We start from the raw sequence: 23604 nt of genomic DNA, 5'->3' as shown, positions 1-23604 counted from the left end.
AACACATGAATGATCATGTCAATGCAGATTCTTGTCTCAAGCAACCTCTCTACTGAGTGCCACTGTTTGTCAGCTGAAATGCAACACTGACAAGACACTAGAATTAGGTCACACAACAACAATTACCAATGCCCCGCTGAACAGATATTTTCTACAGTACTCCAAATCCCTGTAGATCAATTGACATGACAACGAATGGGTTAACAGAGCAGAAACTCTATGGACGACAGCTCAATTAATAATTCACTAACTAATCAGGGCACATTAATAAAGACTCTGAGAGGCTTTGCCTTCAGGAGTAATGCCCCTGTCAAAGAGAGCTCTCTGTTCCACCCTTACACAACTGTTGGTGGTCTAGGCTAGCCCTGTATTTACACAACCGTTGGTGGTCTAGGCTAGCCCTGTATTTACACAACTGTTGGTGGTCTAGGCTAGCCCTGTATTTACACAACCGTTGGTGGTCTAGGCTAGCCCTGTATTTACACAACCGTTGGTGGTCCAGGCTAGCCCTGTATTTACACAACCGTTGGTGGTCCAGGCTAGCCCTGTATTTACACAACCGTTGGTGGTCCAGGCTAGCCCTGTATTTACACAACCGTTGGTGGTCCAGGCTAGCCCTGTATTTACACAACCGTTGGTGGTCCAGGCTAGCCCTGTATTTACACAACCGTTGGTGGTCTAGGCTAGCCCTGTATTTACACAACCGTTGGTGGTCTAGGCTAGCCCTGTATTTACACAACCGTTGGTGGTCTAGGCTAGCCCTGTATTTACACAACCGTTGGTGGTCTAGGCTAGCCCTGTATTTACACAACCGTTGGTGGTCTAGGCTAGCCCTGTATTTACACAACCGTTGGTGGTCTAGGCTAGCCCTGTATTTACACAACCGTTGGTGGTCTAGGCTAGCCCTGTATTTAGCCATCAACAGAAAAGTTGCTGTATGGTGTTTTCTACACATTCACGGCTGCTTTGACAAAGATCTCACTTGGAGTTTATGACAACTAAATAAAAGGAAAGGACATTTAAATGTTTCCACCACAATGTATCCAGACTGAGCGTTAACATTGAAAGAATGAAGAGAGACATTTGAGAGCAACAGGCTACTTGAGTTACCCCTCTGTCTGTCTGCCCTACATCTCAGGGCTATAATAAGTTACTGGGCAACATTTCATCAACAGAAGCACCTCTGGACTGGCACAGCACAAAGCTGCTGCTGCTTTCTGGGTGAAAGGTGTCTGTCCAAGGCAGAGGCGACACTGAAGAACACCATACACTAGGGTCGTCACGATTCCAGCATCACCATACTATGATACCAAATTTGCAAAATAAACAAAAGGTGACAACATGAGGCTGTTTTTTCCAACATTTGGACTGTTTTCTTCAAGAAATGAAGTGAGATTCATGTTTTGTTACCTTGCCACGATACTTCTGAGTGTCTTGATACTGGTGACAACTCTACCAAATAGTAGAGCTCACATCTACCGGTACTCTTATATTGTGCAGGCGTGTACACACACACACACACACACACTTTTATTAGATTTTTTCTCTCAGGGTCACGTCGCAAACAACAAAGGGAACAAAGTGCACTACATAAAAAAGAAAAGGAGTGACTAAACTAAAATATGGAATTGGCAGTCAGACACAGAATAAACTGTGTATGCCCACAGAGGGACTCCACCTCATCCTACTCTGAGAGAAGAAACAAAGCAAGCTAAATCATCTCTGTCGAGGATATCTAGGCTAACCTACAGGTCTTTCAATTAATCATTACACTGCAAAATTACCCATTCTTGAAACCCAGACTGAACCGCCTTCTAGGAACAGCAAGAAGAATGAAGGATGAAAAGAGAAGTATAGAGGGATGAGCCTAGAAAGAGAGCAAACAAACGGGGGCTGTTGGAAGATGGCGTAGTCAGTGGCAACTAATATTGGCATCCCTACAGCATGGCCAAATACCAAACTGCAGAAAAAGCACTCCAACAGCCCCCACCCCTCACCCTCCCTCTCAAACTTCCTGCTACCCCTTACATCATAACCGCCATCGATAAGAGACATTACTGTGCAGCCATATTCATCGACCTGGCCAAGGCTTTCGACTCTGTCAATCACCACATTCTTATTGGCAGACTCGACAGCCTTGGTTTCTCAAATGATTGCCTCGCCTGGTTCACCAACTACTTCTCTGATAGAGTTCAGTGTGTTAAATCGGAGGGCCTGTTGTCCGGACCTCTGGCAGTCTCTATGGGGGTGCCACAGGGTTCAATTCTCGGGCCGACTCTCTTCTCTGTATACATCAATGATGTTGCTCTTGCTGCTGGTGATTCTCTGATCCACCTCTACGCAGACGACACCATTCTGTATACTTCTGGCCCCTCTTTGGACACTGTGTTAACTAACCTCCAGACGAGCTTCAATGCCATACAACTCTCCTTCCGTGGCCTCCAACTGCTCTTAAAACGCAGGTAAAACTAAATGCATGCTATTCAATCAATCACTGCCCGCACCTGCTCGCCCGTCCAGCATCACTACTCTGGATGGCTCTGACTTAGAATACGTGGACAACTACAAATACCTGGATGTCTGGTTAGACTGTAAACTCTCCTTCCAGACTCACATTAAGCATCTCCAATCCAAAATTAAATCTAGAATCGGCTTCCTATATCGCAACAAAGCATCCTTCACTAATGCTGCCAAACATACCCTCGTAAAACTGACCATCCTACCGATCCTCGACTTCGGTGATGTCGTCTATAAAATAGCCTCCAACACTCTACTCAACAAACTGGATGCAGTCTATCACAGTGCCATCTGTTTTGTCACCAAAGCCCCATACACTACCCACCATTGCGACATGTACGCTCTCGTTGGTCGGCCCTCGCTTCATACTCGTCGCCAAACCCACTGGCTACAGGTTATCTATAAGTCTCTGCTAGGTAAAGCCCCGCCTTATCTCAGCTCACTGGTCACCATAGCAGCACCCACTCGTAGCACACGCTCCAGCAGGTATATCTCACTGGTCATCCCCAAAGCCAACACCTCCTTTGGCCGCCTTTCCTTCCAGTTCTCTGCTGCCAATGACTGGTATGAACTGCAAAAATCTCTGAAGCTGGAGACTCATATCTCCCTCACTAGCTTTAAGCACCAGCTGTCAGAGCAGCTCACAGATCACTGCACCTGTACATAGCCCATCTGTAAACAGCCCATCTATCTACCTACCTCATCCCCATACTGTATTTATTTATCTTGCTCCTTTGCACCCCAGTATCTCTACTTGCACATTCATCTTCTGCACATCTACCATTCCAGTGTTTAATTGCTATATTGTACTTACTTCGCCACCATGGCCTTACCTCTCTTGTCCTACCTCATTTGCACTCACTGTATATAGACTTTTTGTTTTCTTTTTTCAACTGTATTATTGACTATGTTTTGTTTATTCCATGTGTAACTCTGTTGTATGTGTCGAATTGCTATGCTTTATCTTGGTCAGGTCGCAGTTGCAAATGAGAACTTGTTCTCAACTAGCCTACCTGGTTAAATAAAGGTGAACTAGCCTACCTGGTTAAATAAAGGTGAAATAAATAAATAAAAATAGCCCCATCCTGTCCGTCACCACGTTTTTGTTTGATGTGTATGCTCCTGAGTCATGAAATGTGACGTGTCAGCTGCATTCTGCCATGACAACAGAAGACCTGAGGAACATATTCATGGGTTGTCACGCTACATGTCATGAACATACAGTCACAATGGAGTACTGTATTTTTACTCAATTATTTCTAAGTAATCCTTTAAAAATAGCAATTTAATTGGACTTACATGGGTAGGTGTGTTGGTACAGTAGACAATTCCCCAAACTAGTCTAAGCCTGCTGTACTAGAAAGAGCTGATCCCAGACCTAAAACTCATTTTCTCATGGCTCTCTCTTGTCTCTCTGCAGCAGACATATGATGAGCAATATGTTTGGAACATCAAATTGCAATCACATCACAGTATCAAATTGCTATACATATCCTATCGGCAACTAAGTATCGTGAAGTCCCTGTCAATTCCCAGTCCTAATGCTTTGTACCACGCAAGGAAGTTCCTCACCATCTTAGCTGCCGCACATCTAGGATTTCCCAGCATCTTTGCAGGAACTAGTCGTTTCTATATGACGCGGCAGTGAGGCACACTCCATACAAAACATAGATTTAATATCTTTGAGTTCTCGTAGAGTGGACATGGTCATTTCTGCAACTGGACACGGACATTTATAAAAGATACCTTTTCCCCCCGAATTGAGAACCTAGACAGTATCGCCAAGAGCAAGTTAGTTGAAACATCTATGGCAGCGTTTTGTATAATTTAACGTGTAAATCCCAGAAACGGAAACATACAGTGCATTCAGAAAGTATTCAGACCTCTTCCCATTTTCCTAATTTTGTTACTTTACAGCCTTATTCTGAAAATAATGAAATACTCATCAATACACACACACACACACACACACACACACAACCCCATAATGACAAAGCAAAACCAGTTTGTTACACATTTTGGCAAATTTGTATGAAATAAAAAACAGAAGTAACTTATTTACATAAGCATTCAGACCCTTTCAATGAGATTAAAAATTGACCTCAGGTGCATCCTGTTTCCATTGATCATCCAACTTGGAGTCCACCTGTGGTAAATTCAATTGATTGGACATGATTTGGAAAGGGCACACACCTGTCTATATAAGGTCCCACAGTTGACAGTGCATGTCAGAGCAAAAACCAAGCCATGATGTCAAAGGAATTGTCTGTAAAGCTTTGACACAGGATTGTGTCGAGGCTCAGATATGGGGAAGGGCACCAAAATATTTCTGCAGCATTGAAGGTCCCCAAGAACACAGTGGCCTCCATCATTCTTACATGGAAGATGTTTGGAACCACCAAGACTTCCTAGAGCTGGCCACCAGGCCAAACTGAGCAATCGGGGGAGAAGGGCCTTGGTCAGGGAGGTGACCAAGAACCTGATGGTCACTCTGACATAGCTCCAGAGTTCCTCTGTGGAGATGGGAGAACCTTCCAGAAGGACAACCACCTCTGCAGCTCTCCACCAATCAGGCCTTTATGGTACAGTAGCAAGACGGAAGCCACTCCTCAGTAAAAGGCACATGACAGTCCACTTGGAGTTTGCCAAAAGGCATCTAAAGGATTCTCAAACCATGAGAAACATGATTCTCTGGTCTGATGAAACCAAGATTAAAATCGTTTGCCTGAATGCCTAGTGTCACGTCTGGAGGAAACCTGGCACCATCCCTACGGTGAAACATGGTGGTGGCAGCATCATGATTTGGGAATGTTTTTAAGAGGCAGGGACTGGGAGACTATTCCGGATCGAGGGAAAGATGAACGGAGCAAAGTACAGAGAGATCCTTGATGAAAACCTGCTCCAGAGCGCTCAGGACCTCAAACTGGAGCAAAGGTTCACCTTCCAACAGGACAACGACCCTAAGCACACAGCCAAGACAATGCAGGAGTGGCTTTGGGACAAGTCTCTGAATGTCCTGGAGTGGCCAAGCCAGAGCCCGGACTTGATCCAGATCAAACATCTCTGGAGAGACCTGAAAATAGCTGCGCAGGATGCTCACAATCCAAATTCTAAACCTGTTTTTGCTTTGTCATTATTGGGTATTGTGTGTAGATTGATGAGGGAAAAAACGATTTAATCCATTTTAGAATAAGGCTGTAACGTAACAAAATGTGGAAAAAGTCAAGCAGTCTGAATACTTTCCGAATGCACTGTTATCACATATCTGGGGTTCAATCTGCATCTAGCTTACTGTACTAACACACCTACCAAATGTATTGGAAAATAGGCCTATAACAAGTTATACACCATATAGTAAATGTAACCTCGATATTCTGAATGTTTACATAAGCGTTACATATTTAGGCAGCAAAGGATTATCTAGCTAGGATTTCTATCTTCTTCCAGATCAGATATATATATATATACACACACACACAAAATAACAGTGACATTGGACAAGTGGCTGCACACAGTGACAAAGGCACCAGAAGTTGACAGAGGGACAACTTTTCTATTGCTGGAGTGTCATCGCTACATGTATGTTAGCAAACTAGACATCTTAACTAGTGACTAGCCAGGGTAACTAACCTATATATACGCACTGCAGATCATGCTAGCTAGCGACTGGTTGTTGAAACAGCATCTAGGCATAGCAGGAGACCCGTTCCCTTCTATGCGGACACTGGTTCAACTTGTTGTTAATTTTATAAGCAGTTACACAAGCATTGATATCTTACCTTGTCGATATCCTAGCACCCCCGGTGGATCCTTCAGGGTTTCCTTATTTTTTAAATTAATTTAGACGTTTTATTTAAATATTCAGTTGGCAGCCTGTCTCCACCCTACGCCGTTCTTGAGTTTAGCGACGGCTATCGATTTGATTCTGCACACCAAAATAACTTAGCTAGCAGGGTTAGCAAGCTAGCTAAATAGCGATCTGTCACGACAATGTTCAAAGTGTGTCCACGTTTTGAATATAAAACTCTTGAAAGTTGAACACTTTCGTGTAGCTAACGTCTTCAGATCCTGGAGGCACTGTCTGTAACATTATTTTCTGTTTCATTGCCCCAACTATGACTTTAGTAACTGTCACCTTCCATGCTGTTTTGTATCTGCTGTGACACCGCTAGTAGCAAGCTTTGCAAGGGCGAGTGCGGTGGGATAGTGGGAAGTGAAGTCATTGGGAGGTGGCGGATGCTTCGATAGGTCCGTTTGAGGGGCGTTAACGTAATAAACGAAAAGCTTTTGTTGGGAATCGGAGTTTTTGTGAGTCTTCTATGAATTTTGTTACTAAAAATTCAAATAACAAAAGAGGGCTCACATATATAGAGTTGAAAGTTAATGTTCTGCCTGCAATGTGCAACACAAAGTGCCATGTCTCTATTTGCAGAATGTGAGTTCCCCTTATAGATGATAAATTGAATAGCAGGTGAGTTAATCAATTTATCATCTATCATCTATCATCTATGCACACCATGTAAACCCTCCAGGACCAGGATTATAGAGCACTGTCCAATATAGAGATGAAGTTCATGCATAACATGTTTTATCCATCTTCATCTTATCCTAGTCCTTAAAATCAAAGTTTACTGGTTGAGTACGCAGATGTTTAGTTATTGCAGGTGCATCGAAATGCTTGTGTTGCTAGCTCCAACCATGCAGTAAAACATAGCAATAAAAATAATACACACATAATCCAGAAAATAAAAAAAATCATTATATAGGATGAGCCATGACTATAGTAGAATACAGTATATGCATATAAAGTGAGTAAAACACTATGTAAACATTACTGTGACCAGTGTTCCTGACTGCTGGGCAACCCCTCAGACTGGTTCTAAAGCTTTTATCATTGTAGGGCAGAGAGAACAGTATCCTAAAAAAAAAGTCTGAACAACTCATCCCCTTCTTGTCACTAACCAATGGGAGCTCAGTAAACAACATTCTTTAGTTCACTCAAACATAGAAGAGTCCCATACACACACCAAAGCTCAGCCACTCTCACAGTTTAGAAGTACGGTACTGTACACACATCCAGTTTAGCTACTTTCAGCTGCAGGGTGCCAACAGTAACGTCATGAAAGAAAATCAGACACCAGCACACTGCCGAATGCTTCTGCTGTCCATCAACAGGTGAATCTTAACTTCCACTTAAGATTAATTTTGACTCAGTCTCCTACTGACATCAATGCATATTTAATTTTTTTCATAAATGGAGGTTAGGATTCACTCCCAAGTTCGTCCTTGCACTTGACGCACCGCATGAGCATTCAGCAGTGTATTGGTGTCTACTTTTCTTTCTCCCCTCTCGCTCACACAAATACATGCGAACGCAGGTAGAACACCCTCAAGCCAATGGACAGTCTAAATCAGACACACATCAGATTTCATGTTTTAGATTAATATTGTGCAGCTGCAAAGAGATTACCTAGTTTAGATCAGCCAAAAAATGCCCACATCATGACTCAGTTGGTTTTAATACACTGTTCACGTGTCGGTCTCTCTGAGGAAGAGGCATGTATCAGCATTTCCAGTTTCCTACTATAACAGGAGACAAACAGGTAGACTTAAAAATGGACACTTTAAGAGTAAAAGTGTTGCAGGTTTGGGGTCAAATTGAAGTCAATATTTGAAAAAAGGTACTCTATTTTCAATTAATTTAATTACTTCATTTCTAATTTAACCCAACCGCAGAGTATTGTTAAGGAATGTTTGCAGGGGGAAAAAAACATGTTATGCACATTAAAATCTAAAATGTCCAACTAAGCAAAGAAACAATTTGGGAGTACAGGCAAAAGCCACATTACAATGAAGCTGCACAAAGAGAACGGAGTGCAAGAAAGCATGTTTGCATTCAATTAAGTACACTTCAAGACTATAATAGACCTGGTAAATAAAACTACATTTTCAGGATTTAATACTTAAACAAATTCTGATGAAAGAAAATGGCTGTAAAAGTGAAAATACAACTAATAACCACAAAAATATGTACAGTAAATAATAATACATTTAAAAACATCACAAGTCCAACAGCTTTATCCCCCTCTGTACTCCTTCATACAACTCTGCTTCCCAGGCATATCAGAAACTTGGATGAGGCCATTTACTAGGATTAGCAGCTTTATTGACTGTGTTCAGGTGTTCTGAGTGTAGTGGTCCCCAACCCTGGTTCTGGAGAGCTGCAGAGTGTGTAAGCTTTTATTACGGCTTTGAATTGACACGTGTCCTGTTCAAATTAGCAATAAATTAAATTAACCAAGGTTGTTATAGCTGGGCTGGAACAAAAGCATGCACCTCCTGTACATCCTCCAGACCAGGATGGGTGACCGAGGGCCTTTCAGCCCTTAATGTCAATCTCTGGTGAGGCTGCCCTTCTTGCCCGTCCACAGCTCTCGGAGCTCCACCTGGCAGCCAAGGTCCCTGAGGGCAGCTTTTGCCAGGTCGCCACAGTCCCGGTGGGCCGCCAGAGCCTGGGCGATGAGGGCCTCTGCTCCCATCTCCAGGATGGGCTGGTTGAAGTGAGTCATGCGCGCCACCAGGTTCCTCAGCAGCATACATCCCTGTTTCTGGGGAACACACACACACGCACACGCACACACACACACACACACACACAGAGCGACAGAGAGAGACAAAGAGATGGTATTACATAAAGATAGCAGGCTAAAGAAGGTTTGATCACCAGTTATGTAGTGCCGATGGGGAACTGATTCCTTCTTGTATCCTCGTATTACCTGCACATTGACCTCATCAGGATGGGTCTTCATAGCCAGCAGAGCCGCCAGCGCACCACCTTCCTCCATAATGACTTGGCAGTTGTTGGGTTTGCGCAGAGCAACGACAGAGAGAGCAGCACAGCCCTGCTCACACACCTAGACAGGAGAGATGGGCACGACATAAAAGCCACAAAAATGTATAACATGTTTAAACAATAAAGACTTATGAAATAATTTGTCAAAAACAGTCAATTGCATGAAATGAAAGGCTCACTTGAGCATTGCCCATGTGTCTGTTCATGGCGATGACGATGAGCTGTACTCCACCGGCATTTGTGACAGCATCCTTCACATCATCATTTCCTGCTATGGCCCTCAGAGCGCTGAGTACCTGCCTTGTGAGCTCCTGGAAGGGACGTGAACTAATTAGTGAGCAATTCAGATAACAAGTCAAAACAATCTCATGTAAAATTTAAAAGACAGAAACGTCGTCTGAAGTAGCCTTTTGGGGGGGGAGTGGGGTCTCTCTCCTCTGGGATCCCCAGATGTTTACATATTTTGTTGTAACCCTGAACTAGCACACCTGGGGTGTATGCATTAGGGGTCTCCCGAGTGGTGCAGTGGTCAGAGACAGAGGTGTCACTGCAGTACCTGGTTCGAATCCAGGCTGCATCACATCCGGCCGTGATTGGGAGTCCCATAGGGCGGCGCACAATTGACCCAGCATCGTCCGGGTTAGGCCGACATATTGTAAATAAGTATTTGTTCTTAACTGCCTTGTGTAGTTAAATAAATGTTCAATAACAACAAATAAAAAATTGCACACCGTAGCAAAATGTTCCACAAGGGAAAACGTTTTGCTACGAAAATGAGTTTTTCTAATTGACAAATTCAGACAGGTCCCTCCCCGTTTCGTTTGCTTGCTTCTATTTGGTTTCTAGTGAAGACTTATGAAATAATTTGTCAAAAACAGTCACTTGATGACAAGTTGAATCAGGTATGCTAGTTCTGGAATAGTTCAAATACATGGAATGGCTGGGGGTCCACAAGGAGGTTTGAAAAAGGCTGGTCTGAGACACTTTTGTCAGCATAACTTACCTGGGACTCATAACTGTCTGCCAGCAGGGTCATCATGAACTTTAACCCTCCCAGGTCACAGATGTCCTGACAGAACTCGTTCCTCACGGCCAGGCTGGACAGAGTAGCACACAGCACACTGAGGACAGGGGTATTCTCTGGGTGTGCTGAGAGGGAGAAAAGAAACAGGGAAGAGGTGATTCACCAAGAATAAAACATGTGAATCTACCATCCTAAATACTCAAAGATATCATTATCTTTCATAGTATCTTCCTTTGGACATTTCTATTACCTTTAGCAGCCTCCACAATGACTTTCAACCCATTGTGTTCCATAACGATCATCTTGGCGTGTTCGTGAGCCTGTCCAAAAGGAACTCTTATGTCATCGTCAAAGGTCATGTACCGGAGGGCATTACAGGCCTCTTTGACCAGATCGGAGCGTCCAGTGTGTTGCTTTATGGTACCGGTCAGCAACGGCAGCACTCCAGCCTTCACCAAATCCTGCCTGTTCTGCTCGTGCTTCAAACAGCAATGGCGGACCGTACGGATGGCTACTAACATCAGAGCAGGGTCTGTCTGGTACATGCCAAGGATGCTCACAAGGAGATCCTTGCCCTCCAAGTCAAGGAGGTCTGGCTGGCCATCTGTCAGAGCGGCCAGGGCAGAGAGCGCGGCCAGCAGAGCCTCCTGTTCATCCAGAGTCTTTCTACAGCAGGAGATGATTGTAGGATAGGCATCTTTCTGGGCTGCCAGGTGCCTCTGGGCGAAGCCAAGAGAACACTGCTCAGTGAAGCGTTTCAGATCTGCAGCCATACTGCTGTCAGATGCTATTTGAAGGGATTCCAGGGCCTGTAAATAGAAACAGTACAGAGCTGTGGCATGATGGGTGGCATCCTGTACTTTTCTGTACTGTGAAATGTGATGCATGTGGTGATGACTTATGTTGTGTTGTCATCAGTGCAGAACATACTCCATACCAACCTGAAGGACCTCATGCTCCTCTGTTTGGTGATCACCTGCTGTCCGCACAGTTTTCACTATACAGCTGAGGTCCACCCCTGGGGAATATGGAGGAAAAACAGAGAAGGAATATTCATCCAGGATCAGAGGTTTATCTTATACGTTGCCTATCATACGGTTGAGTTACAGTAGGCGAGCATGTTGCTCCTACAATGTTAGATTCAGATCAAATCATGTAACGTTAGTATACCTTGAGACTCAAACTGTTCTACCGCTTCTCTCAAGGCCTCCGCCGTGTCCATGTCGAACTCATCGATGTTTTCCTTGACCACCGCATCGAAGGTCTCCTGTGTGATCCTGCGACAGGCCATGTCTGCAACGTTCAGCTCAACTCGAAGAGACGACGACCAAGACTGAAATGCAATAAAACGATTGCAAAATCAGAAAGGACCCAACATAGTCAGTCTTCTCCAACATGATCATTGTTGTGGGCTGTGTGTTGCTGGTGACACAAACGTCAGATAACAACCGCCTGCTTAAAGATAGCACGTTTACTAGCTAGCGACACCCCTAGCTAGCTAGCTCAACTTAGCCATCAGCACACAAAGATAGATACCGGTATCTAGCGAACTATTTTTCAGATAGCCGAGATGCTTTAAACATACGTTTAGCCATACGTTTCTAATGTGTTAACTTAGAATAGAATTACCGGGAACTTCACAAAATAATAGATCATTTATCACTTACCACCGCCCGGTGGCTGTGCTGCTGATAATGGGCACGTTTGAGTGGTAAGGTAACCGACTAAATAAATGTCGTGTGGGGGGGAGAACCAACTTAATCTGTCCAGGACAGACTATGGGAGGCACATAGTACTACATAGAGTCATGGCTACAAGGAACTCTATTCCACATAAGGTAACTAATGCAAGCAGGAAAATCAGATAAAAATACACTTTATGGAACAGCATGGACTGTGAAGAGAAACCCGTACACGGTAATATTGTTGTAGAGTGGTATCATACATTTTGTGTTGTGGATATCTGGTGGTGTGACAGTGTTATATGAAGTACTGTTTTGTTTTATGTGTAATATAAATGTCAATGTGTTTGGACCTCAGGAAGAGTAGATGCTGCCTTAAATGGAGTCAAAAATGTGGTTTCTATATGTTTGAAACCATGCCACCTACTCTGCTCTAGCTATTACCACGAGCCCATCCTCCCCGATTAAGGTGCCACCAACTTCTTGTGATTTCTTCATTTGACATGATGGGATCTTTTTGTGTCAGTAAAATAAATGGCGGCAGAAGAACTTTTATTAGCAAGTATTGATATAATAACCATTATATTGAAGTAAACTTGGATTTTTTAATTTATTTTTAATTTAACCTTTATTTAACTAGGCAAGTCAGTTAAGAACAAAATCTTATTTACAATTATAGCCTAGGAACAGTGGGTTAACTGCCTTGTTCAGGTGCAGAATTATAGATTTTGTACACCAAATGTTGTGTGATGATCCCACCACGACTAGGGAAACCATGCAGTTTATTAGGCTACAGATTAACTAATTTATGAAGAATTTAACAGGGTGGTGAAAGTGCAAGGTGAGCTTGATGCTTTTCCCACTACGACTTATCAGGGAAGCATGCAGTTTATTAAGCTACAGATGAAATAAAGTTATGATGAACTAACTTCACAGGGTGCTGAAAGTGCAAGGTGATGAGCTTGATGCTTTTTCCCAATAAATATTGAGGATCTGATTCTGGTGACATGATGATCGATGATGTTTTGACTGCTGTTTGACAAATACAAATATTATTGCTCTTATCCATAATAATTTCATCATGTAGGCTATAAGTGCGCTCTAGCCAACAGCGCGCAGATACAGCTGTTGGCTAGCGCGCACTTGCCAATACCAGAGCGGGCACACTCGCTATATAACGCAACATCTTTTTGTGAGAAAACCATCAGTAGAGTTGAAAATGCGATGGAAACCCATTTAACTTGTATGTTGTTTTTTTTTCGGTACATGAGAATTTAACAGCAAAATGTATTTTTGTGTGTACTATGTCATCACGCACAGCATTTGATCTGCAACAGGTCAATATGATGGAAACATCTCTGGTGGGAAAATGTGCACATTGTTTTTATGCAGATTTTTGAATAATTGCATGAAAATCTGTCACCAATTGAATGGAAACCTAGATACTAACCACGAAACAGAAAGTTTTGGTACAATTGTATTATTAGGCAACAGATTAAATAATTTATGATGAACTTTACAGGGTGGTGAAAGTGCACGGTGATGAGCTTGATGCTGCTTTCCAATAAATATTGAGGGTGACATGATGATCAATGCTTGACAAATAAATACATGATCACTTTTATCCATAATAATCTCATCATGCAGACTAGCCTATCCGCACAGCCTACACACACTGTATCTGTTGTTGGTTAGAGCGCACGTGGCAAGCCCAGAGTAGGCACATTTGCTATTTAACACAACAGTTTTTATGACAAAACCATCAGTAAACCATCAGTTGAAAATGTGATGGAAACCCATTTAACCTAAATATCACATTTATTTGTATATATTTACTGTACACATGAACTAGCTCCTGTTTCAGTCATGTATTTGGTCACATTCTTGTGGGTAAAAATAACATACAAATAATGATTGGTTGACAATAGAGCCTCCCTCAACACAGGTGATGGCTGCAGGATGAAGTTGGTGAAGAGCAACTGCAGATCACATTATTTTAGTAAAGTTCATGCAGTCGACATGTAGGTGCAAGTGTCATGGGTAAGGGATCAATCTTTTGTCAAATTAATGTCAAAAGTAGATTTATTTTGCATTTTAGCTATTCCTAACCTTAACATGATGCGTAAATTCTCCTAACCTGCTATGAAAAGTCAAATCTGATGTTAATTTGGCAAAAACTGGATCCCTTTGAAAGGCGGTGCCAAACGATGGTCAAAGACTTGACAAAAGTGATCCTCTCGAACGCGCCCAATGACTCAAACCCAACTGGGGAGATTACGCAAATAACGTCACAGCGTGGAAGCCGATATTGCTGGAATTGATTGCTACGTTATTATACTGACGTTTGTAAATAGTTAAACATGTACGCAAGTCCTTCAAATAAATCGTCTCGGCTAGGTTGAGCTTTCATAAAATAAAAGGGTTCCGCATACTTTTTTTCTAGTTCTGTTAAAATACAATTCACTACTGGAAGTCAAAGATAATCCATACAATATACAAATATAGACTCAGGTCAACATATTTTGGCAAGCTATATCACTTTTATAAATGATAAATAAATATATGTATTATGTTTATGCAAACGTAAATCAACTGCATGTCCCAAGATGCAAGGGATCTCCGTGATCGCTTCCATTGAAATCGCGTGTGGTCGCTTGCTCCTACGAGCAGATCCAGGATCAGCTTACCATTTCCCAACCTAACCATAACAATCAGAAGTCAGAGAGCATAACCGATCCTAGATCAGCGCTCTGGAGCAAACTCGCTGAACAACGGCAGTGGTGCGATAGCGACTGTTGATGTTTTTGTTGTCAGTAAAATGGCGACAAGCGGAGAGGCCCCGGAATCTTGGTACCTAGCTCTGCTCGGCTTTGCGGAACATTTTCGCACCTCAAGTCCTCCGAAGATCCGTCTCTGCGTCCACTGTCTGCAGGCGGTGTTTCAGTTCAAGCCGCCGCAGAGGGTCGAGGCCCGAACTCATCTCCAGCTCGGCTCGGTACTCTACCACCACACCAAGAACACCGAACTCGCCCGAAGCCACTTGGAGAAAGCGGTAAGCATTCCCCAGAAACTCCGTGGATGTGTTTATAGGGGAGGGAAAAGGAAGGCCGCAGCTTTGGCAAAGCTATCGGTGTGTTGCTGATCAGAAAAGTGGACGAGAGTGGATGATTATCAGTGAGGATATTTCATTATCGCGCGTCAGCTTACAATACTTGTTGGGACATCAATCAAACAATGCAACAATGCATGTACTAAACAGATATTGAAACTAACTTTCGCATTCTGTTTCCCCCCCCCCCCCCATAGTGGTTCATATCACAACAAGTATCCTTTTATGTCTGTGTGGTGGGAGAGAGAGTATGCATCTACCTGAACAAATGTTTACCATGTCTCCATGCTCCGTACGTTTTTTTTATTCATTGATGCTAGTGTTATCATGCAGAAAAATACATTTCCTTTACAAGTAATACCAGATCCCTCAGTTTGAAGATGTCAAATTCGAGGCAGCAAGTCTTCTGTCAGAACTGTATTGCCAACAGGTAAGTGTAGTATTGTTCTCCTTTCCAACCTGTGGCCCACCTTCACCTTGCACTATTACCTGAATTCAATCAAATGTCAGTATTAAACATGCCTCACTTATCTGTTCACATGTTTATCTCAGCATTTTTGCTTGTCAACCTTTGTCGCTCAACCTTTTGCAAGACAAAATGTCATACTCCATTATTTTGCCTTTGGCTGTTATGTCATCATAAAATAGGCCTAATCAGTAATCCTTGCATTGTCTTTTCTCTCATTAAGCTGCTTTTGCATGTAAGTGAACTCTGAAACAGTAAGATTAACTAGGATATGTTAGTTGGTTTAGCAAACACTTCTGATTTGTAGTGTCCTTTACAGTATTGTTGTAAAAGTTATTTATTTTAGTTAATGAACTGATGATTATCTCTGATCTGGTCTTTCTTTGAAGAATCTGGTTGATTCGGCAAAGCCCTTGTTGCGGAAGGCCATCCAGATCTCCCAGCAAACTCCCTACTGGCACTGCAGATTGCTCTTCCAACTGGCGGTACGGCAACCTAACAACCGGACCTGATAACCCAATCTGTAAAATGACTGAAATTTAAGAATTCAAATCAGTTCTGAAGTCAAGGTTCACAGAAATGTATTTAGCGGTTATTCACCTCAATTTACATCTATATGGGTCATTATTTACTTGTCTTCAATAGTGGATAAAAGTTTTCTTGTCCTTTTTTATTTATTTTTCTTCAGCAACTGCACACACTGGAGAAAGATCTGGTGTCCGCCTGTGACCTTCTGGGGGTAGGGGCAGAGTATACCAGGGTAGTGGGCTCTGAATACACCAGGTACTGTATCATGGTAGAACACAACACAAGTAAAACGGTTTAACAGTTCTAGTAATGTCTGTACTTTATCAAGGTGTTGTTTTACTGCCCTGAGGACTAGTGTTGTGGTCTGGTCAGGTGATGTTACTGATATCCTTGTTTTATTTCCTCCTGCACAGAGCTCTCTTTCTGTTGAGTAAAGGAATGGTAAGTTGAGAAATATACTCATCATGTCAAGACATTTTCTCATGACGATGAATTAAAATCGAATAATGATAAAATTAAGTAAATTCAATATTAAATTCTGCTGAAACCACTTAGACCATTGCTTCCTAAACTGTTTTTTAATTAATGTCTTGATGGCCACCTAAAAACGAAACAAATGCTTATTTTTGCAATGTTTACTTACTTACCTGCATTAATAGTCACTAGCGGATAGACATTGTTGTAATGGAGGTTTTGAGGCATCCTACTTGAAGATTTGTAAGGAAAACATTTTTTAGGGACACAATTGCGCCTGTTTTAAGAAGAGTGAAATGTCACCCTGTGTGTTTGTCTAAAGCTGCTGCTGATGGAGAGGAAGCTGGGGGAAGTGCACCCTCTGTTGACTCTGTGTGGGACCATCGTGGAGAACTGGCAGGGAAACCCCATCCAGAAGGAGTCTCTCAGGGTGTTCTTCCTGGTGCTGCAGGTCACACACTACCTGGACGCTGGACAGGTACAGAATCAGAATCACCTTTATACGCCAGGTACATTTACACATACCCGGAATTTGACTTGATGAAGTAGACAGAATATAGACAGGAATTTACACAATCTACATACAGTATTTACAGTGCCTTGCAAAAGTATTCATCCCCTTGGCTTTTTTCCTATTTTGTTGCATTACAACCTGTAATTTAAATTGATTTTTTATTTGGGTTTCATGTGATGGACATACACAAAGCAGTCCAAATTGGTCAAGTGAAATAAAAAAAATATCTTGTTTCACAAAATTCAACAACAAAAAATACAGAAAAGTGGTACGTGCATATGTATTCACCCCCTTTGCTATGAAGCCCCTAAATAAGATCTGGTGCAACCAATTACCTTCAGAAGTCACATAATTAGTTAGATTGCACACAGGTGGACTTTATTTAAGTGTCACATGATCTGTCACATCTCAGTGTATATATACACCTGTTCTGAAAGGCGCCAGAGTCTGCAACACCACTAAGCAAAGGGCACCATGAAGACCAAGGAGCTCTCCAAACAGGTCAGGGACAAAGTTGTGGAGAAGTACAGATCAGGGTTGGGTTATAAAAAAAATATCTGAAACTTTGAACATCCCACGGAGCACCATTAAATCTATTATTAAAAAATGGTCAAAAACTTATTTCCCTCATTAAAATGCAAATCAATTTATAAAATTTTTGTCATGTGTTTTTCTGGATTTTTTTGTTGTTATTCTGTCTCTCACTATTCAAATAAACCTACCATAAAAATTTTAGACTGATAATTTCTTTGTCAGTGGGCAAACGTACAAAATCAGCAGGGGATCAAATACTTTTTTCCCTCACTGTAGATACAGTACACCTCACTCACTTAGCAGACGTGGGATAATGCCTGAGTTTTTATAAAGTCCTGATTATGCGGTCCATGGTCACAAAATAAAAAGATAAGGGGCCTGTTGTCAAAAATGTACAGTTGAAGTCGGAAGTTTACATACACCTATGCCAAATACATTTAAACTCAGTTTTTCACAATTCCTGACATTTAATCCAAGTAAAAATTCCATGTCTTAGGTCAGTTAGGATCACCACTTTATTTTAAGAATGTGAAATTATTTATTTCAGCTTTTATTTCTTTCATCCCATTCCCAGTGGGTCAGAAGTTTGCATACACTCAATTAGTATTTGGTAGCTTTGCCTTTTAAATTGTTTAACTTGGGTCAAATATTTCGGGTAGCCTTCCAAAAGCTTCCCACAATAAGTTGGGTGAATTTTGGCCCATTTCCTCCTGACAGAGCTGGTGTAACTGAGTCAGGTTTGTAGGCCTCCTTGCTCGCACATGCTTTTTCAGTTCTTCCCACAAATGTTCTATGGGATTGAGGTCAGGGCTTTGTGATGTCCACTCCAATACCTTGACTTTGTTGTCCTTAAGCCATTTTGCCACAACTTTGGAAGTATGCCTGGGGGCATTGTCCATTTTGAAGACCCATTTGCAACCAAGCTTTAACTTCCTGACTGATGTCTTGAGATGTTGCTTCAATATATCCACACAATTTTCCTCCCTCATGAGGCCATCTATTTTGTGAAGTGCACCAGTCCCTCCTGCAGCAAAGCACCCCCACAACATGATGCTGCCACCCCCGTGCTTCATGGTTGGGATGGTGTTCTTTGACTTGCAAGCCTCCCCCTCTTCCTCCAAACATAACGATGGACATTATGGCCAAACAGTTTTATTTTTGTTTCATCAGCCCAGATGGCATTTCTCCAAAAAGTACAGTCTTTGTCCCCATGAGCAGTTGCAAACTGTAGTCTGGCTTTTTTTTGTGGCGGTTTTGGAGCAGTGGCTTCTTCCTTGCTGAGCAGCCTTTCAGGTTATGTCGATATTAGACTCGTTTTACTGTGGATATAGATAATTTTGTACCTGTTTCCTCCAGCATCTTCATAAGGTCCTTTGCTGTTATTCTAGGATTGATTAGCTCTTTTTGTACCAAAGTGCGTTCATCTCTAGGAGACAGAACGCGTCTCCTTCCTGAGCGGTATGACGGCTGCGTGGGTCCGTGGTGTTTATACATGCGTACTATTGTTTGTACAGATGAACGTGGTACCTTCGGGCATTTGGAAATTGCTCCCAAGGATAAACCAGACTAGTGGAGGTCTTTTTCTGAGGTCTTGGCTGATTTCTTTTGATTTTCCCATGATGTCAAGCAAAGAGGCACTGAGTTTGAAGGTAGGCCTTGAAATACATCCACAGGTACACCTCCAATTGACTCAAATGATGTCAATTAACCTATCAGAAGCTTCTAAAGCCATGACATTTTGTGGAATTTTCCAAGCTGTTTGAAGGCACAGTCAACTTAGTGTTTGTTAACTTCTGGCCCACTGGAGTTGAGATACAGTGAGTTATGTGTTAAGTGAAATAATCTGTCTGTAAACAATTGTTGGAAAAATGACTTGTGTCATGCACAAAGTAGATTTCCTAACCGACTTGTCAAAACTCTAGTTTGTTAACAAGTAATTTGTGGAGTGGTTGAAAAACAAGTTGTAATGTCTCCAACCTAAGTGTATGTAAACTTCTGACCTCAACTGTATAAAATAGGACTTAATTAACACGGCAAGATTTAGGAGCAATAAGCACGCGGAGATGAAGTCATCATACAATTCCAGATGTAATCCCACTTGAAAAGGCACATAACCGATGTAATAAATAAATACCTTTGGGCTGATAGGTGAAGAGTGTGAAGCCGTGTCTCAAGCAGCTGCAACAGTGCATCCAGACCATCTCTACACTCCACGACGATGAGATCCTACCCAGTAACCCTGCCGACCTGTTCCACTGGCTGCCCAAGGAGCACATGTGTGTCCTTGTCTACCTGGTGGGATACAGCTACTGCAAGTGACATTTGACCTCTATTGGTCATATTGTTCTTGTCAAAACAGACTTTACTTACTTGTTTTTCTCCCACAGGTGACAGTCATGCACTCCATGCAAGCAGGCTACCTGGAGAAGGCCCAGAAATACACAGACAAAGCTCTCATGCAGCTGGAAAAGCTCAAAAGTAAGTCATGGGAATCGTCACCATAGAATTACATATAGAGGTCATTTTAAAAGGATCTTTGTGATCCTCACCCTCTCTCAATCTCCCAGTGATTTTTCAGCTGTAGAAGTATTGTGGTTGTCAGTGACTTTCTGTTGTTGTTGATGCTGCTGATATTGATGTGTTGTCTAGTGCTGGACTCCAGCCCCATCCTCTCCACATTCCAAGTCATTCTACTGGAGCACATCATCATGTGCCGACTCGTCACTGGTCACAAGGCCACGGCATTGCAAGAGGTATGGAACATGCTTAACATACACATGAATTCATGTAAACGGATAGATTTTTGTGATGCTGATGGTTTCCCTGTTCTCAGATCTCTCAGGTGTGTCAGCTGTGTGCGCAGTCTCCCAGGTTATTCACCAACCATGCATCCCAGCTACACACCCTGCTAGTGAGTAGCTTTCTAGCCTTGGAATTCTATTTCTTATATCTGTACTTTGTGCAGTGGACAGGTAGTTGTTCTGTTATGATTTTCTATGTTGTGCCGATCACCTCCCTCGTCACTGTTGTGGTCTGTTCCAGGGTCTGTACTGTCTCTCAGTGAACTGCATGGATAACGCTGAGGCGCAGTTCACTGCTGCCCTGCGGGTGAGTGATGTGAGTGTGTCTACTAGGATATCTATTGGCAAAATTAGTAACCTCCTTAGTTTGATATTTCTGGGTGTGTTAATTGAAATACCTGTGTGTTTCACTCTTCCAGCTGACGACGCACCAGGAACTGTGGGCGTTCATTGTAACCAACCTGGCCAGCGTCTATATCAGGGAGGGCAACAGGGACCAGGAGGTCAGAGGGCATCTGGGGTGCATTCAGGATAGCAGGGTTGTTGTATGTGATGAATGGGAGTTCTTCACCTGACGTATTATGTCCCTGTTTCTGTTATAACAGCTTTATAACCTGTTGGAGAGGATAAATCCAGATCACAACTTTCCTGTCAGGTAAGAAAAAGTGTTTGTATGTTTATCTATGTATTTTGGCACCTCCAAGTGCAATCTTGCGATTGATGTTTGTTTCTAAACGGACTCCTCTCCTCCTCCCGTTCTAGCTCTCATTGTCTGCGAGCTGCAGCCTTCTACATCCGTGGACTGCTCTCTTTCTTCCAGGGACGCTACAATGAGGCCAAGTAAGTTCAACCATGGCTCACCAGAAACAATTTCTTGATGTACATCTCCATTACATCACATACAAATAATATCTTCACACGTTTAGAATACCTGCTCAGGTGGAAAGAAAGCCGAAGAGCACGACTGTGAAACCTTAACAAAAACGTGTTAGTGACTGTGTGTCGCGTTAGGCGGTTCCTGAGGGAGACTCTGAAGATGTCCAATGCTGAAGACCTGAATCGTCTGACTGCATGCTCTCTGGTCCTACTGGGCCATATCTTCTACGTGCTGGGGAACCACCGGGTGAGATCACATCACAGGGCTCTCCAGAGTCTTATAGCAGTGTTTCCAAAAGCACATAATGCCTCGGAGCAATGCTAGGAGGTGTGATTGAATCTGAACCATGCATTTGGTGCTGTCTGTGTTTTCGCCAGGAGAGCAACAACATGGTGGTCCCAGCCATGCAGCTGGCCAGCAAGATCCCTGATATGTCAGTCCAGCTCTGGTCCTCGGCTCTGCTCAAGGGTAAGTCAACAGCTGTCTGTGTGTCTGTTTTTGAGACGTACTGACTGAAATGACTGTTCTCCCTGTAGATCTGAACAAGGCATGTGGGAACACGATAGACGCCCATGAAGCGGCTCAGATGCACCAGAACTTCTCCCAGCAGCTCCTGCAGGACCACATCGCTGCCTGCAGCCTCCCTGAGCACAACCTCATCAGTGTATGATTCATCAATCACTCTTTATAATCCATGCACAGCCTTCCAAAGCATAACTTCATTAGGATAAGAACTGATCAATCAGTATATCAGTTAGTCATCCATCAATATCTTTGTACTGCACCATGGTGAATATTTATCCACAGAAAATACACAAGTACATGCACAGTTAGAGGAATGATTTGATTTGATTTGGATCCCCATTAGCTGACACCATGACGATAGCTTGTCTTCCTGGGGTCCGACACATAACGAAAAATACTTTACAGACAAATGACTTTACAATTGACATTTAAAAACATTTAACAAGTAGACATTCCAGCTAGAGGAATGAGTGTGAGAGTGAGCTGACAGACTGTGTGTTGTTGCAGTGGACGGATGGACCTCCTCCAGTGGGCCAGTTCCAGGCCCAGAATGGACCCTCTACCAGCCTGGCCAGCCTGCTCTAAGCACCACCACACAATGAGAGAGAGTGAGCTGGAGAGAGAAAGGAAGGGAAAGGTAGAGGGGGTAGAAGAGGGATAGAGATGTGAAGACTTGTATGCCGCTGATCTGCATACAGCCTGGATGCTGGTTTGTTTCAGCATTGACCAGTTTCATTGTAGTTACTATGCCAACGAGCATATCTAACCAATGCTGAAACAATACTACCTACGCTACATATTTTATCTAGAATTCTAAAGATCTTAACTTGTTCTTTCAACGGTAGGACTTTTTTAGTGGGAGGGTGGCGGGACACGCAAAAGGTGTTTATATCTTTAGGTGGTGAGATGAGAGAGAACTGAGCTTAGACCTACCTCAGAGAGACTGCCACTGGTCACTGCATTAGCAGGGTGTACACATAATGAAACTATGCACCTTTATAGAGTTGAAATGTCATGTGATGAGTAGCCTGGAGTAGAAGCTAGCTTTTTGGTCTAGCTGGCGGTATGAATGGTTGACATTGAATTGCTGACAACTAAGGTACCATAGAAGGTTTTCACACTCAGAGTTGTGCCCCGAACTCAAGGCAGGACAATAATCCAGTGAAGAGCGAAGACCATCTCTGTGACACTGCAGCGACATGAGATAGAACTTTAAACGATGGTTAGGTTCTACACTTTGTCCCCCAAGTTTCATTGTTGTCAAGCTCCTAACAACGGTCCTGGAGTGGGAAGTTAAGACATTGAATTGGGTGAATATTTTAATATCATTTTATTTTTTAAGTCAATAATCATTTTTAATGGCAAATGGAATTTTGGGAGGCAATGTTTGCACCCATTTTTTTTTTTTTTCAGTAGGCGGTAACAAAACTAAAACTACATTTTATCTAGATACAGTGCCTTTGGAAAGTATTCAGACCCCTTGATTTTTTCCCTCATTTTGTTACATTCCAGCCTTATTCTAAAATAGATTAAATTCTTTTTTTCCTCAGCAATCTACACATAATGTAATGACAAACTGAAAACAGGTTTTCAGATTCTTTAGCAAATGTATAAAAAATAAAAAAAAACAGCAAACCCTTTGCTTTGAGACTTGAAATTGAGCTCAGGTGAATTCTGTTTCCATTGATCATCCTTGAGATG

The 23604-nt window shown here is 42.6% G+C and overlaps 3 protein-coding genes across 6 annotated transcripts in view; 1 reads left to right on the top strand and 2 right to left on the bottom strand.

The window, feature by feature from the left end:
• slc25a42 (solute carrier family 25 member 42) overlaps positions 1-7805 on the bottom strand; it is a 59961-nt gene extending 52156 nt beyond the window's left edge. Inside the window, exon 1 of one of the 2 annotated variants that reach the window (XM_045694357.1) lies at positions 7353-7805. The gene's annotated coding sequence lies outside the window, so the exon portion shown is untranslated. Of the gene's footprint in view, positions 1-6296; positions 7106-7352 lie in introns of those variants that run through there. The other variant, XM_014141246.2, reaches the window with a different exon arrangement.
• A 212-nt stretch (positions 7806-8017) lies between these two features.
• On the bottom strand, positions 8018-12157 carry armc6 (armadillo repeat containing 6). Its single transcript, XM_014141031.2, has 8 exons — positions 12062-12157; positions 11565-11727; positions 11336-11412; positions 10645-11203; positions 10374-10519; positions 9550-9681; positions 9294-9431; positions 8018-9125 (listed from the first exon to the last, which is right to left on the bottom strand). Exons 2-8 carry the CDS (start codon positions 11683-11685, stop codon positions 8910-8912), a joined length of 1389 nt encoding a protein of 462 aa, XP_013996506.1. The 5' UTR covers positions 11686-11727; positions 12062-12157; the 3' UTR covers positions 8018-8909.
• Positions 12158-14799: 2642 nt separating this feature from the next.
• Positions 14800-23604, top strand: LOC106569556 (MAU2 chromatid cohesion factor homolog). 3 transcript variants are annotated; one of them, XM_014141028.2, is made up of 20 exons: positions 14800-15127; positions 15382-15399; positions 15549-15614; positions 15874-15885; positions 16040-16135; positions 16339-16433; positions 16592-16619; positions 16975-17130; positions 19849-19995; positions 20088-20178; positions 20350-20453; positions 20534-20611; positions 20743-20808; positions 20921-21004; positions 21107-21156; positions 21264-21341; positions 21513-21624; positions 21756-21846; positions 21915-22042; positions 22411-23604. In XM_014141028.2, exons 1-20 carry the CDS (start codon positions 14894-14896, stop codon positions 22486-22488), a joined length of 1812 nt encoding a protein of 603 aa, XP_013996503.1. In that variant the 5' UTR covers positions 14800-14893; the 3' UTR covers positions 22489-23604. The 3 variants fall into 3 exon arrangements, with proteins under 3 accessions (XP_013996503.1, XP_013996501.1, XP_013996505.1); XM_014141026.2 differs by having other exon boundaries at positions 14802-15127; positions 20743-20817; positions 22411-23603; XM_014141030.2 differs by lacking the exon at positions 15874-15885 and having other exon boundaries at positions 14807-15127; positions 22411-23602.

The sequence above is a fragment of the Salmo salar genome, chromosome ssa14 (genome assembly GCF_905237065.1).
Source record: "Salmo salar chromosome ssa14, Ssal_v3.1, whole genome shotgun sequence".
NCBI classification, from domain to species: Eukaryota; Metazoa; Chordata; class Actinopteri; order Salmoniformes; family Salmonidae; genus Salmo; species Salmo salar.
This window is presented reverse-complemented; position numbering and strand designations above follow the sequence as displayed.